The 16,516-nt window shown below is 39.5% G+C and overlaps 1 protein-coding gene across 1 annotated transcript in view; it reads left to right on the forward strand.

The window, feature by feature from the left end:
- Bckdhb (branched chain keto acid dehydrogenase E1 subunit beta) overlaps positions 1-16,516 on the forward strand; it is a 176,794-nt gene that overhangs the window by 45,114 nt on the left and 115,164 nt on the right. Inside the window, exons 4-6 of the mRNA XM_051140803.1 lie at positions 6,774-6,907; positions 7,139-7,294; positions 10,305-10,413. Coding sequence (XP_050996760.1) covers positions 6,774-6,907; positions 7,139-7,294; positions 10,305-10,413 — 399 coding nt within the window. The remainder of the gene's footprint in view (positions 1-6,773; positions 6,908-7,138; positions 7,295-10,304; positions 10,414-16,516) is intronic.

Genomic DNA, 16,516 nt, shown 5'->3' on the forward strand with positions numbered 1-16,516 from the left:
GCCTTTAAATTTTTTTGACACAATTTATTTTGATCATATTCTTTTTCCTCCCCTCAGATTCTCATTGTTTCCCTACCCACCCAACTTCATGTTTTCTTTCTCTTAAAAAGAAAGAAAAAAAAAAAAAAAAAGAAAACCAAAACAAACAAATAAACCAACAAGATGAGCGTGAGGGCGGGAAAACAAAAAGCACATAAAATCATGAGTCCATTGTATGTTGTCAAGCTACTCTTGGGCATGAGGCCTGCTTTGGAGTATGGTTAATGTATCCAGTGACAGTCTATTGGAGGAAACTGATTTGCCTTTCTCTGCAGGTATCACTCAGAAATAACTTCTTGGTTAAGGGGTACTTTGGGTGTGCTATCCATTCTCCGTGCTGAGATTTTTGTCTGGTTTGAACTTGTACAGATTTTGTGCATGCTGTCACAGTTTTTCCGAGTTAATATGTGATCCATCCTGTTGCATCTGGAAGACGGTGTTTCTGAGGAGTAATCTGTCACCTCTGGCTTTTATAATCTTTCCTCTTCTTCAGAATAGATCCTTGAACACTGTGGCGGGGGTGGGGGTTGATAAAGATCCCATTTATGTTTAAGTGCTCTAAAGCCTTTGATTCACCACTGCACATTGTCTCTATGTTAATTGCTACGTACTGCAAGACAAAGCTTTTCTGATGAGGGTTGAGCGATATACTGATATACTCACCATTTTCTGTTTGCCCTAAGATGATGCCTGTTCTTATAGTGAGGTATGTTTCTTGGATGCAGCAGAAAAATGGATTCTGTTTTCTAATCCAGTATTTTAGTCATTTTCTTTTTATTGGGGAATTGAGACCATTATTATAGAGAGTTATTGAGCAGTGTTTATTAATTCACTTGGTTTGTTGTTGTGTATTTCCCCCTTTCTTTTGATTAAGTGTTCTGGATTATATATTCTTTGTGTCCTCTTGGATGTGTTCCAAGGTTTTTCCTTTTAGTGCTTTCTGTAGAGCTGGATTGGAGGACAGACATTGCTTAAATTCGTTTTTGTTGTGAACTGTGTTTATTACGCTATCAATTGTGATTGATAGTTTTGCTGGGTATAGTAAGTCCAGGTTGGCATCTGTGTTTTTTTTCATGCTTGTAGAATATCTGAAGTCTCCAATAAAAAGTCAGTATTAGCCTTTAGATGTAACTTTGTCTTTTTTCTCTTGTAGTTTATAATATTACCTCCCCACCCCCATACATTTAGTGTTTCAATTATTATATGTTCTGGGGAGTTTCTTTTATGGTCCTATTTATTTGGGGTTGTGGGAGCTGGAGAGATGGCTCAGAGGATGAGAGTACTGGTTGTTCTTCCAAAGGTCCTGAGTTCAATTCCCAGCAATCACACAGTGGCTCATAACCATCTATTTGGAGTTGTATATGCCTCTTGTATCTTGATAGGTATTTCTTTAGATTGGGGAAATGTTCTTCTGTGATTTTTGTTAACAATCTTTTCTATGTCTTTGACCTGGGTTTCTTTTCTTTCCTCTGTATCAGCAACAATCAACCTGTGGGTCATGACTCCTTTGGAGGTTGAATAATTCTTTCATAGGAGTCACCTAACACCATCAGAAACCCCAGATATTTACATTAGAATTCATAACAGTAGAAAATGTACAGTTATGAAGTAGTAACAAAAACAATTTTATGGTCGCCACAGCATGATGAACTATATTAAATAGTCACAGCTTACAAAAGTTGAGAATCACTGCTCTATATCTATTGTTTGCAGGTTTGGTCTTTTCGATTTCCTGGATGGTTTGTGTCTGGCTTTTTTTTTTTTTTTTTTTCTTTGCATCTTTATTAAAGTCATTGTAGGTGCATGTTGGAAGCTGATCATTATCCTTCCTCATGTGGATATTAACAAATGTAATGATGTAATGTAGTTTACCTTTGGCTGTATGTCCTGAATTTCATTTTTCTACTCATTTCTTATTAAGCTTTTGTTGATTCCATCAACAGCTCTTTTTCATAATGTAAAATTATCCCATATCCACTCTCTCGGCCTTCCATATGTGCTCATTTTAGTCCTCAATCCTGCTGGTGATAATGCCGCCTCTCCTGGGTCAAAAACTATCTCTAGTGGTTTTATCATTTTTTTTTTTTTAAGAGTCAATATTTTCTTTGACTGAACCACTGTCTCCTCTATGTTATCTTCAGGACCTAAAATTCTCTCTTCTACTTTATTCAATCTGTTGCTGAGGCTGCTTTTGAACTTTTAATTCAGTCTCCTGAGGTGGTTTTTTTTTTTTTTTTTTTTTTTCATTTTGAGTTTTATCTCAGTTTGGCTTTTTCTTTAACAATTGTCTGTCTTTGTTAAATTCTACTTTCATGGCTTGAGTTTTTTCATTATTTCATTCAACGGTTTGTGCTTTCATGCTCTTCACTGAAGCATTTACTCATGTCCTCTTCAAGTCATTGAATATATCCATAATTACTCTTTTGAAGTTCTTGTCTTGTGCTTCAGCTAAGTTGCTTTTCTCAGGGTCTATTGCAATTTCTGGCTTCTGGGGGAGGCATCTTTTCTTGATCATTTATGCTGTGTGTTTGAGCTGAGATGGGACATCTGGAGTTATGATGGTTGCGGAGTTTTCTTGTACAGACATCTGGTGTTGCGTGTGTGTGTGTGTGTGTGTGTGTGTGTGTGTGCGCGTGTGTGTGTGTCTGTGTGTTCAGCTCCTTGGTTTCTATTGCCCCAATCTGGGTCCTAGACAGATGTGGAAGCTGTGGGTCCTTGGTAGAGAGCAGTTTAGTGAGTTGGTATGGAGTCTTAGAAGAATGGAGTTGATCTAGAAGGAATGACTGTATCCTCATGGGGTGTGGAGTGTAGTGGCTGTGGATTCCCTGGTAGGGAGTGGTTTGAAGTGTTATCCAAGTGCATAGCTGTGGGTCCTTTGTAGAAACTTCCTTCTGTAGATTGGTGAGGACTCACAAAGGACTGGAGATAGCCTGGAAGGAATGACTGAAAAGGATGGCAGTCAAAAGCTAGGGTAACTTTAATTCAGCAGCAGGAGGACAAGTCTAGGGGGATGGCGGTATGCTAAGTCGTGCGGAAGGATGGCACATGTACCATACCTGAGTCTCATCTTAGTGTGGCAGCTCGGGGTTCCTGGTAGAGAGCCATTCTGTGAATGAGAGGGCTTCACAGAGAAGTGGAGGCAGGATAGAAGCAATGGCTGAAAGGGGGCGGGCAGGGAAGAAATAGAGGACCCTGGGTCCACAGCAAGAGGCCAAGTCCCAAAGGGATGGAGGTCCATGAGTGGTTTTTTTTTTTTTTTCCTGTGGGTGTTGGGGGTTGGACTCAGGTTCTCATGTTTGTAGTGACTGAAATATCTCCCCAGTCTTATTTTAGAGGCTTATTACTGTTTTAATCTCATGGCTTGATATAGATATATTCAGTTGATGTCATCTTGGATTATTATGGTAGGTCGTATGTATGCCTTTGGAAATTTATTCTTTTCTTTTAGATTTTATAATTTAAGAAGATATGTTTCTTTTTTTGCTTGTTTTTGTTTTTAGACAGGGTATTAATTTATAGCTCTAGCTGGCCTGGAACTTGCTGTATAGAACACATTGGTTTTGAGCTCACAAAGACCCACCTGCTTCTGCTTCCTGCCTGCTGGCATTAAAGGTCCCTGGACCCTGTTAAGGTTTGTCATATGATTTTTCTGAATTTCTTTGGTATCTGTCATAATTTCTACCTTTTTCTTTTAGCTAGTTTATCTAAGGATACGAAAACCTTATTTATCTTTTTCGAAGAACCAACTCAGTTTCTTTGATTCCTCTTTCTTTCTCTTGTTCTCATTTTATTAATTTCTCTCTTCCCACCTACTGATTTTTTGTGTGGCTTGTTTTGCTTGTCCAACACCCTCATGTATAATTTAGCTATTTAAGATTTCTCTGATTTTTTTCCTAAGTAGACACTTGTAGCTAAAAACTTCCCCCTTCAAGATTGAAATTGTGATTTAATTGTATCCCATAGGGTTTGATATGCTGTGTTTTTCCTTTCATTCAGTTCTAAGATGTTTTGGATTTCCCTCTTAGGTCCTTTGGGGATCCATCCATCATCTATGTTAAATGATGTATTCCTTAAACACCACGGAGCTCCGCTAACTTAAAGAGACTAGTGGATTCCATACTCTTGAGTTCTCTTTAGGAGAAATGTCTGCCCAGCTCTTTTAACTCCCAGAGTTTTTTTTTTTCCTATTGAGTTCTCTTTAGGGCATTGCGCAGGTACAGGTGTCAGTGCGTGTCTGAGCAGTTTGAGCATAAATGGGATATACTTTGTTGGTTTTCAGTTACTGGCCACCTCCACCCCAGGTTCTGTTCCTCGACAGCCATTACTATAGTTTGTGTGCTTCGACGCTAATGGTCTCTGACACAGAGTGGAGAGTCCCTTTGCGTGAGCTTTATAACTGTGATCATTTACTCTGTCCCTTCTTTCAAGATTCAGGCATTCAATTTGTGCCCGCTTTTACCTAACCACGCCTTTACTTATCATCACTTCTTGCCAGGAATCTTAATAAAAAGAGGAAAGTTAATTTGAAAGACTCAACTCCACAGTTATCTTTAGTAGTTCAGTAAGGTGAGATGCAAAATTTAGTTATTCAATGCACTTTTTCTAATTTCCATTTTTTTTCTTTTTTGAGCTCTATATTTTAGTGATCCAGTTGGTAAGCTATCTAATGCAAACTTCTCTGCGTCACCCCTTCTCCCCTTTCCCCTTTTCTTCCTTCCTTCCTTTTTTTTTTTTCTGCGATAAAATAAACGGATAAAAGCAGCTTAAGGGAGAAAGGCTTTATTTTGTCTCACAGCTCAGTGGTACTGTGTGTCATAGTCAGGAAGACATGACAGTAGGCAGAGAAGAAGTCATGGTGTCAGGAGCTGTGGAGCAGGGAGAGGAGGAGGTGGCTGGTCACATCGCATCTTAAGTAGAGAGTGAACAGGAAGTGGGGATGGGTGATACAGCCTCAACGCTTGTTGCCAGTAACTTATTTCTTTCAGAAAGGCCTCACATCCCTCCCAAGCAGGGCTACTAGTCCTGGGGGATTGGGTAGGTGATGATGTTCAGGCACATGAGCCTATAGGGGATATTTCACAATAAATGGCAACAACGGAATTAGCTAGTTATTTTGTTCCTGCCTCTCAATATTTTATTTTTTCTTTAATATTGGTACTTGAGCCTAAGGCCTCCTATATTTTAGGCAAGAGCTACCACTGAGATCCACAGTCCCACAGATAGCTTTCTTTCTTTTTTTCTTTCTTTCTTTCCTTTTCCTTCTTTCTTTCCTTCCTTCTTTCCTCCCTCCCCTCCTCTTCCTTCTCCTCCTCCTCCGCTTTTTTCTTTCTTTTGTAACTGATTTCTAGTATAATCTCACCATGGCCAGAGAACATATATACTCAGTATGGTTCTTATAAAAAATTCTTACTGAATTTTTTATTTGACATTTTCATATATGTGCAAAGTGCATTCTTTTAAAATTATGTTTCTTTTAAAATGTATATGTTTATATTGTTACACATGAGTAAAATAAACTACATACAGCAGGAAGAACCACGAGACAATCAGGAATTATATAAATGTTACATTCCTAGTGGTTTGGCTATTTGTATTTGGCAAACTTGAAGTAAGCATCTTTCCTATCTTGTTGGATCTAAATTTCTGAATGAAGATCAATATCTATCATATCTCATCTCTATTAATTTAAAACATCTATCTTGATCTAAAAACATCTTAACCCCTACCCTACTGAGCTTAATTGTAAGACTAAACTATCTCGTCTTCAACCCCATCAGAGACTTGAGAAGGAATAAAACGTAAATACCTGAGTGAACTGGAAGTGCAAGTTAGCAGCTTCCAAAATGAAAAAACAACTGAGACAGTTTACTGCCTCAACAGTCACCCCTCTATATCCCCACCTTTCTCTTGGCTCCCTCCTACTCACTACCTCCACTCTTCCCAACAAGTGTCTTTCCCACATTCAAGTCTTTTGTTTCTAGACATGCTGAATTTGCTTTTCACCTTTAAAACGTCATTGAGATAGTTTGATAGCCCAGCATATGGTTGGTCCATTCCTGTCAGTATTCGAGTTCTTGGTGCAACTGCTGTAGGTGACATCCTGGCTATGTCAGTTAAGTCACATTGCTTATTGGGTTGTATCTATATTTTTAAAACACCTTCCTTTTTACAGGGTATTTATTTATTTATTTATATCATTACCTAGAGATAGTATCTCAAAAATATCATACTGAATTATGTACTTCCCGGGTCCCCATTGAGTTGTGCTGCTTAGTCCAAACTGCCTGGTGCTCATTGTTTCCTGTACTCTTTAGTCTTTGTGAACTCAAGTGTTTACCTGTATGGATTTTGCCTCACTCTTTCTGGCAGTGCCCTTCTCCTTGATATTGTCTATTATTGATAATGTGATGTCACCTTCTTTTTGGTTAGGGTTTTCTCAGTATAGTTTTTTTTTTTTTTTTTGTTAAAATTTTCCCTTCAAATAGCTGCATTTTGCTTTTCAAAAAAAAAAATCTCAGTATGGCAATGTTTCTTTAATTGCTACATTTAGGGTTCTTATGTTTAATATAGATGTGTCCTGAAATCAGTCATCATGCTGTTTACTGTTTTCTCTATCTGTCCCGTATTTGTTCATCCTACCCAGTTTTCGGATGTATTGTATATTGCTCTGTGTTAATTTGCTGCATTAAGTTTATTTTCCATTTTTGTTTCTTCTATCATTTTTTTTTTTAAAGGAAAAGATAGAGTGTTTAACACCCCATTGTGTGAACAAGGAATTGTTGGATTTGGGATTGGAATTGCGGTGACTGGTGCCACGGCCATTGCGGAAATCCAGTTTGCTGACTACATTTTCCCTGCCTTTGACCAGGTAGGTTGCCTTATGCTTTGCTGTTGGGGGGCATCTCTTAGGTCAGTGTCCAGTGTTTAGACACCGGCTCCTCCTGCTTACCCGCATCTTGCCTGTGGCACCTGTTGTCTTGTGTTTGGGCTTTACCATTCCCTTTTTTGCAATGAGGATGCATTGAATATCCAATGGCATGCTTTTGGGACATGCATTGGGCAGGAAGGAGTCAATGTGGCATGTTCCTTTCCTCTGCAGATTGTCAACGAAGCTGCCAAGTATCGCTATCGCTCTGGTGATCTTTTCAACTGTGGGAGCCTCACCATCCGGGCCCCATGGGGCTGTGTGGGTCACGGGGCTCTCTACCATTCCCAGAGTCCTGAAGCTTTTTTTGCCCATTGCCCAGGAATCAAGGTATCCTTATTTTCTTCCTTTATTGGATCATTTTGTTTTTGTTAGGAAAAGTGCACCAGGATCCTCAAGACCAAGTTCTGAGCACAGAAGGAGATTTATTTTCCCCAGAGGGATAGACGGCAGGGAATAAGAGAGAAAGGCAGGACACAGAGAGCAAGGGAGAGGGAGGAGGACAGAGGACTGCCTCTGGATACAGAGGAGACAGACCTGGCCCGTAGGAAAATGACAGTTTATAAAGGTGAAAGGGGAAAACCTGTGTTAGGATGAGGTGTTTAATTTTCCCTGGGCATGTTAATTAGGTGAGCCTAAGGGGGCTTTTGGTTGCTGGACTTCAATACTTTGATAGTTAGACCTTGGTAGTCAGCCTCAAGGAGGAGGAAGTGGCCAAATAAGGGAATAGACCTCAAGGGCTAGCTTCAGGAATGCAGTCTAAGGGTTTTTAGCAGGGCAGAGGGAATGGGGGAGGAGAGCAAGGCCTGCCTGAGCCATGCTAGCCTCCCTCAAGCTGCTGAGTCCTTTCAGTTAGTATTAACCAGCACCCTTCCCTGAAGGGGAGACAGGAAGGATGTTGGAACTGAGGCGCTTAACTTAATAGAGAAAAGGAGGTTACGTTTTCTGGAATGTTCCTCCTGAAGCAGCACTGGCATGCTGCTGGCATTAATTAACTTTATAGATTTTAAAGGGTTTGACATTCTCCCAAAGTTCTAGTCTCTTCTTTCCAATGGGCTTTTCCTGTTTAGCTGATTTTTGGGGTCCTTTTAATAAAGCCTCCCATTTAGTTAATATTTACCTCAAAGTCACGTTTGCATTTAGCTCAGTTTTCAGTGTTTAAACAGAGAGAGAGAGAGAAGGCTGTTCTCTAGAGGTGAACCTTTTTAGGTCTAGACCAAAGTAGATCTGCTCAGTCCACTTGGAAGAGTCTCCCATTTGTAACTGGCTCCTGGAATAGCTTTTACGTCTTTTTGATGTCACAAATATGTTCAGTGTTTTGTCTCTTGATATTCGTCAAACAGCTTTCCCAGGGAACCATAGAAACTAATAGATGTTTTAGCCAGCGAAGCATGTTTGTTTTTGACAACACAAATCAGTTGTAGAAATATTTATATTTTTTTCGTTTTTTTTTTTTTTTTTTTTTTTTTCCAATCGAGTTATAATAATAAGGATTGTCTTAGTTGAATGGAGACTGTATGCTCTTCTGATACAAGCCAGAAGTGGTAGTTTGGGACTACAGCCACTTTGAGGCCACACTTATTTTTGAGTTTGAATTTGATGTTAATCATATTTAATGTTTATACCATACTAGGGTTTTAAATAACAGAACTTTTAATCTTATACTGTTTTCTATTTATTTTTATATTTGAAATACAAAATATAGTATGTAACACCAAAAGGCTAATAAAAATAACGACATGAAGATAGCAAGGGCTGGAGAGATGGCTCAGTGGTTAAGAGCAGTGGTAGTTCTTGCAAAGGATCTGGGTTCGATCCCCAGTACCCATGTTGTTGCTTATAACCATCTGTGTAACTCAAATTCCAGGGCGATCTGATACCTTCTTCTGGCCTGCACAGGTACTGCACACTTGTGGTGCATAGACATGTATACAGGTGAAATACCCATGCACATAAAATAAAAATAAATACATTTTATGGCATGATGGCGGTGGCACACACCTTTAATCCCAGCACTTGGGAGGCAGAGGTCCCTGAGTTCGAGGCCAACGCCTCGAGGCCTGACCTACAGAGCGAATTCTAAGTTCCAGGATAGCCAGGGCTACACAGAGAAACCCTATCTTGAACTCCCACCCTGCCCCCCGTAAAAACAGAGAAAAAAGCTAAGAGAAAATAAAGAATAGAGGCATAAAGGCATTGTATGATATGGTTAATAGAGAAATTCATGCTGTTTTATTTTAAGCAATATTCTTTCAATAAAAATCACATAATTCCTTCAAAGCAGTAAGATTAAGAGTGTGAGGCCAGCCTGGTCTACCTACTATAGCTTTCTCTCAACCAGGTCAAGGACTGGGAGGCGTGGCTTAGTGTAGAGCCCTTGCCTAGTACGGGTAAGGTAAGGATTTGATTCCTAGCTCCACAAAACAAAACAAAAACCAAAATAGTGAGTTTGGAACTCAGAGGTGGTTTGCTTCCAGGGGTTTTATTTGATCTTTGTAGTAGGCTCAGGCTTCTTCTAATGATCCTTCCAAAATAAAGTTTCTTCTTGAACAGTTATTTGACAATCACGAAGACTCAGGTACATGTTTGTGATTTGAGGAACCATGATTCAGAGTGTGGTCTCCAGTTTGCAGTAGAACAGGATAAGCATCTCTGACGTAGCAGGGTCTGTGCCCTTGGGCACTTATCCTTATTCCTCTGTGTGCCACCGTCTCTATTTCTAAGAGGGAAAAAGAGTAGGAGCTACTTTTGAGGTCACTGCGAAGGGCAGGTGAAATGACCCACTCAGAGTGCTCTGCCAAGTTATCTCTGCACTTCCTGCTGTCAGTAATCCTTGTCACCAGCTCCCCCCTGAAGAGCTTGGAGCCCTTGCCTGTGCACCTTAGATGTGAAGCAGCCATGTTTTCCTCTTCTCCATGTAATTGGATGCTATAACAACTGGGCCCCAGAATTCAGGGGATTGCTTTTTTCATGCATGAAGTGCAGGTTGCATTTGCCCCCGTCAGAAGGAAGGGGATTGCGGCACTTTATGTTGGTGAGTGGTAGCAGTGTGTTAGTGGGAGCTGTGCTGAGAGGTGGACACTTCTCTTTGCTTTCTTTTTATGTGCTTTGCAGGTTCTCTCCCTTAAAGGAGGATCAGCATCTTAGTTATCAGAACATGAAAAGTGTCAGAGAAGTACTTGTGGACAAAGATTTCGGAGGAACATTGCATACATTTTATAATAAACACAAATACTGGGTGTCTAGTTGAATTGGTTACAGGTAATTGGTTAAGTATCAACTCTTAGAAGCGGGCTTACTGGAGATGTATTTCAATAAAATAGTTTTTTTCCCCCCACAGGTGGTTATACCCAGAAGCCCTTTCCAGGCCAAGGGACTTCTGTTGTCATGCATAGAAGATAAAAATCCATGTATATTCTTTGAACCTAAAATACTTTACAGGGCAGCAGGTAAAGATTTCTTATATTTTGTATTTGTGACTATCTTTACATTATTTTGCATAGTTAGTTTTTTTTTTTAAAAGCATTTTCCCCTTTAAGCTTAATTTCTACTTTCCTTATAATTGAGTTCTATGATGCTTAATTTTGTCGTCAGAGGTGAACGTTAGAGAAAATCCATCTAGTTAGATTTTGATTGTGGACTGTAAAGTGTTAGCAAGAATAGAAGCTTGCGCTTTGTTCAGTTTGGTCAGTGTGGGTTGAGTGAGAAAGTGGAGGCTCCCGTACTTCATGACATCAGCCGTCCTCTTTAGATAAGTGACCCAGCAGGCTGTCTAGGTCAGGGGCTCCGGTGAAGCTGTTAACAATGTGCTGTGCTCTCAGGCGTCCCCGGAGGTCTGTCTGCAGTAAACCGAGATGCCTGGTCACCCTTCCTCCAGCTTGCAAATCATAATTCTGTAAACACACATCTGTGGCTGCTTATTTCTCCTGTAATGGAAAATTTAAATATCAAATGACTTCTGCTGTCTAAAGTGTATTTTTCCCCCCTGAATTCAAGAACATTACTTTGGCAATCACTCTTGGACAGTTAAATTTAAAACCACATGTTTTTGTTGTGATGTAATTTATGTACAATAAAACACACAGCTATTGTGTTCAATTTGATGGTTTTCTTGACAACCCCATACGTCTATATAATGACTATACAAAACAAGAGGCAGAACATTTTAATCATTCTGCAAGCCCTTTCCTTTTATTTATTTATTTATTTATTTATTTATTTTGTCTGCTCGCTGTTCTCTCAGCACTAAGCGTAGTTGTTTTCTGATTGTGATTAGGTTAGCTGTTCGTGCTTATCTTAGATTAGTTGGGCTCTGTGGAAATGGAGTCTCACGTACATTCTTGGTCTCCTTTTGCCCAACCTATTAGAGACTCATCCATGGTGTTGCCTGTGCCTAGTTTATCTGTACTGCTGAGTCTATTGCACAGCCTGTTGTGTGAATGGCCATTGTTCCTTGTGATAACAACTGTGACAACACTGCACCATTATATACAACATTAGGGCATCATTCAGAGGATGAACATGCCCTTAACTTGCAGGAATAGTTGTTGTTCATCATCCTTATTGCTAAGCATGTTTGTTATTATTGTACAAGTAATTGCTTCTGCTGAGGAAAGTAGGTTCCTTCCTCTTCTTTCAGCAAACTGATGACCTTTAAATATTATTAATATATTGCACCTCTACTTCTGGCACTGAACTGTTAATGAGTTACTTAGGAAATGCATCTTGGTTATGAAGAAAAAAGCACCTGAAAATCTAAGGCATATACAGTTTTGTTGCATAAGTACCTACCTTATGTGACTATTCATCATAGGAATCCACTGTCTTTAATTGAAGGCTCATGCCCTGGTCTTCTATTTCACTTTATCCATTTAGGTTTTTGAAAGCTGACTTGTATTGTTAGGAGAGAGACATTTCCCCAAATTTGAAGCATTGTCTTCATAATTCTTGAAGCAAAGTATTTAAGGATGCTAGGCATAGATTTCCTTAGAAAGCTAAAATGTCAGTCATAAAAAAGTTACCTGTTGTCTCAGAGTATATAGTTTCAGTCTCTGCATGTAGTGTCCAAACGGCATCATTTCGATTTATCTATCTGTGTATCACTTAGGAAGCATGGGTTTCCTGTAGGGGAGTTTTTACTTGTTTGATCACAAGTTAATTTTCTTTACATGTCTCTGTTCTCTTATGCATTGTTCACAGACTTTTGTTTCTATCTTAGCCACTCAGGAGAGCTTTTGCTGTATCTAAAGCAAGTGGATCTTCAATTAATAGAACATAGTTTCATTACTGATTCAGAGTGCCTTGGTTAAATGTTGAGTAGGGAGGAGAATCAAAAGTTTTTAGTGAACTTGAAGTTCAAAGTTACCTTTGAATTTGTTGACATGTTTTCTGTGACTGATAAACTGTACTATTCATGGCCCTGGTCCCAGTGGGATTTTTCTATTTACTTTCCAGATTTAGTTTTAACATTACATATACATATCCTTCAAACTGCAAGTGAGTTATATTCTTAGTGACTAAACATATGCCATGTGATAGAGTGATGCATTTTTGTTTCTGTGTAAAATTTAGGATCATGAGTCATGGCACTTTGCAATAAGTTCACCCATCACAGCTCCATAGCCATATATAATTTATATACAGAATAAAAATAGAACAAGTTCCCCTTTCATTCCCTTTACTCCACACTTCATTCCTTACCCCCAGTTCTGTGTATTTACATTTATCTGCATTCGTTACTTGGTGGACCATATTTGCTCATGTATAAAATATAAATAAGGCATATGGACTCTCCTGTAACTTGACTTGCAAAATCTTTTTCTATAAATGTACAAAGATCCATAAATGTATGTTTATATATCTAAGTAATAAAGAGCAAGCTATAAATAGTCTACAGATAACTGCTCTTCAAAATGTATTTCTATTAATTCTTTGGGATTTTTATATAATGTATTTTGATCATTTGCACCCCAACTTCTACTTGCCCTTCCAATTTTGTGATCCCCCCCCTCATTAAAAAGGCCATCAGGACCAATTTGTGATGCTTATATATTCCTGGGTGTGGAGCTATCCACTGTACATGATGGACATACCAGGGTCACATGCTTAGGTAAAACCCACTCTCTTCCTTTAGAAGCTATCAGTTGTCAGTAGGCCTTCACCTGGGGGAGGGGCCTCTTGGCCCAGGCCCCTCCCATTTCCATCAGTTAACGTATTTGTAGCTGATTTTTACTTCGTAAAATATGTACCACATCCTTATCTTTTTCCTGCTTATGTAACATTGACTTGCTTCTAAAATTTGGCTGTTGTAAACCGTATTGCAGAGAACATGTTTATATACATTTAAGTATGTAGGAGAAGGAGGTTATGTCTGTATTAAAATGTGCTTGTACAGAAATCTATAAATGTAAAGTCTGTATCCTCAAGTACTAAAGAGCAGGCTATAAGTATTCTACAGATAGGTTTTTCTTTAAAATGTATTTCTGTTAATTCATTGAGAATTAATAGAAATAATACAAATTGTTATGTAAATTAGAGGCTCACAAAATCTGTATTAAGTCTTCTGCTTTCTCTAAGCCCATGTATTCTTTGGTTGCGCCAGGGCAGTTCACGGAGCTTGATATCAAGAGCGTCTTGTATTCATTTTTTTCAGGGTCTAGTAGTTGCTATTGCCGGCCTGTGTACAAATATAAAAACCAATGTTTATCTCCACAGAATAGGTACCCACAGCTGAGAAAGCTCCAGAGTGCTGGGTGTGGTGACACACACCTGCAATCCCAACATTTAGAAAACTGAGGAATGAGGATTGCTGTGAGTTCAAGGCCAGCCAGTTATACATAGTAAGACCTTCTAAACACACAATGAACATGCCAAACCAAAATTCTAGAGACACCAGAAAACTGCTCTTGATGACAAGGTCTAAATGGTTGTGATGATGTGGAAAGGTGCCAGAAATGATGAGGTATTCAATGGTTTACAAACCTTCAGAGGCAAGACTTGAACCAGGCTTACCTCATGACTGAGGGGATCCGACTGGTAACCATTTTGTTCCTTTTTCAATCTATTTAAGATTTATGTGTCACTAATGCAGAAACCAGTGTTTTGTGGAGAAACATGGATACCCACCACTGTAACAGTGAAAGTGATTGGAAAGAATTATGCTGAGAATGTGGAAGAGTTGTAGGGATAGCCTAGCCCAATTCATCATGCCTGTGTTTTGTTTTTATATATGTATCAAGGTGATAGACAGCAAAACTCCATGTCTTATTTCCCTCCTTCCTCCCTCCTGCCCTCCCTTCCTCCCTCCCTCCCTCCTTCCCTCCTTCCCTCTCTCTTTCTTTGTATATGTGTGTGCCTGCATGAGTTTGTGTGCACCACGTGCATGCAGAGGCCAGATGAAGATCTGGAACTGGAAATCTTGATGTTAAGCTGCTCGATGTGTGTCCTGGGAGCCAAACCCAGGCCCTCTGCAAGAGCATTAAGAAATCTTAATCTCTGAGCCATCTCTCTAGCCCCTATTTTTTTTCAATAAGAGCAAAACTACTTATATTAAAATTAAAATTCTGAACAGATGGTAATTTATACATGCTAAAGGAGAGAGAGAGTTAGCTTTCTTTAAGGGTGTGGACCTAGCAAGTCTCACATATTCCTGTGGTGAGTTTAAATTAATACTCCAGTTTACAAAACAGTGATCCATTTTAAATTGGGAGTAACAGTTATTTTTTGTCCCTTAATTCTTATGTTAGGTGATTTTTCTCTCCTTAACTCTCTATTACTGATGTATAGTGACTTCAATTTAGTGTTCAATTATTTTTGTTGCCAATTTTTCTTGTGTGAAGTTCGTATTGTTTCTTGCTATTGAAAATAGAATCATATTCATCGCCTCCTCCAACCTCTTCCTCATCTACCCCGATTTTATACTTATTCAATCTTGTGTTTGTGTCTTTCTTTCTTTCTTTCTTTCTTTCTTTCTTTCTTTCTTTCTTTCTTTCTTTCTTTCTTTCTTTCTTTCTATAGTGTTTTTGCCTGCATGTACTTCTGCATGCCAGAAGAGGGCACCAGATCGCAATACAGATGATTGTGAGCCACCATGTGGATGCTGGGATTGAATTTAGGGCCTTTGGAAGAGCAGTCAGTGCTCTTGGCCTCTGAGCCATCTCTCCGGCCCCATTTTTCTTTCTTTTTAAAAAACCAATCATATCTCATTAGTGTTGCCTATACACTGTTAAGGGGTGTGGCCATCTACTGGCGTATGTGAGATTTGCTGGGTCTATACCCTTAGAGAAAACCAACTCTCTCTCACTTTTAGTATCTATAAATTACCAATATGTCCTCAGCTATGGATCGGACTTGATGCCCAGTTTCCCCCTCCATGCTGGGATTTTGTCTGATTTGAGCTTGCACAGTCTTTCAGCTCCCTGAGCCTTGGGAAGAGGGGAGTGTGATAGAGATGTCCCGTTTAGGCTTGAACACTCTGCACTCACTTATTCTCTGAACCTGAACTAGCTGTGGACCTCTGCTTTTATCACCACTGATTGCGTAAAGAAGCATCTTTGATGAGCTTAGAGAGATGCACCACTCCGTTGGGATAACGAGGCATCATTAGGAGTTGGTTTAATACTGTGCTACATTATTAGCAGAGTAACCATAGTAGGTTCTTCTCTAGGATCTGGGACTTGTATAGTCACTGGTTCTTGGCCCTGACAACTGTGCCACGTATGGGTGCCATCTTGCGGAACAGGCCTTAATTTAATTAGAAAGTGTAGTTGGTCACTCCCATTCCATTTGTGCCACTGTTGCAGCAGTTGGCATGTCTTGTAGGGTTTGTACTCTTCAAAAATGGGAATATTAATCAACTGTGCCTCTCTTCCAGATATGTACAATAAATGGCACTGTGGGTAAGAGTGATTTGTCCTAGAGTGGAAATGCTCCATGCAGTCTTAATGATGGGGTCAGTGAAGTTTTGTAGATAGTAATACTGTCTTCTACCCCAGATGATGACTGTAGTAATTAAAATGTGTTCTCATTTCCTGTAATATTTTCATAATCACAGGTGGAATCCTGGGACACAAAAGTAATATAATAATTTGTCAGAAACTGCCGAACTAGGTGCAGAGATAAGGCTGGGACCTGGCTTCTATGTGGACAGATTTGCCCTCTGCTCTCCCACTGGACCGGCAAGCGAGGCAGGTTGTTTTCAGGATGCAATGCACATATAGAATATCTAATCACCAGACACCGTGGGTTATCATTTCAGAAATGTATGGTACATCTGTATCTAGGTCTTTTCTTTTTTGAGGGAACATGTATGTTTTGCCAGGGCATCAGGCAAAGCTCTACTCATGTTTCACATTTGTGGAAAAATGGGGATTCTTGAAGTTCAGTGTGGGGAAGGATGGATGAGCCTTAGATATCTGTAACGGCCATCACATACTCTCCACAAGAGAACTTGCAGCATGAAGATCTATGGTTATTTTGCTGCACATAGGTAATTAATATAGGACCTCATAAGGTGTTGGAAAGTTCTTTCAAGGGTTGGGGCATGGTAACTTA

This window comes from Acomys russatus, chromosome 32, assembly GCF_903995435.1.
Source record: "Acomys russatus chromosome 32, mAcoRus1.1, whole genome shotgun sequence".
Taxonomy (NCBI): Eukaryota; Metazoa; Chordata; class Mammalia; order Rodentia; family Muridae; genus Acomys; species Acomys russatus.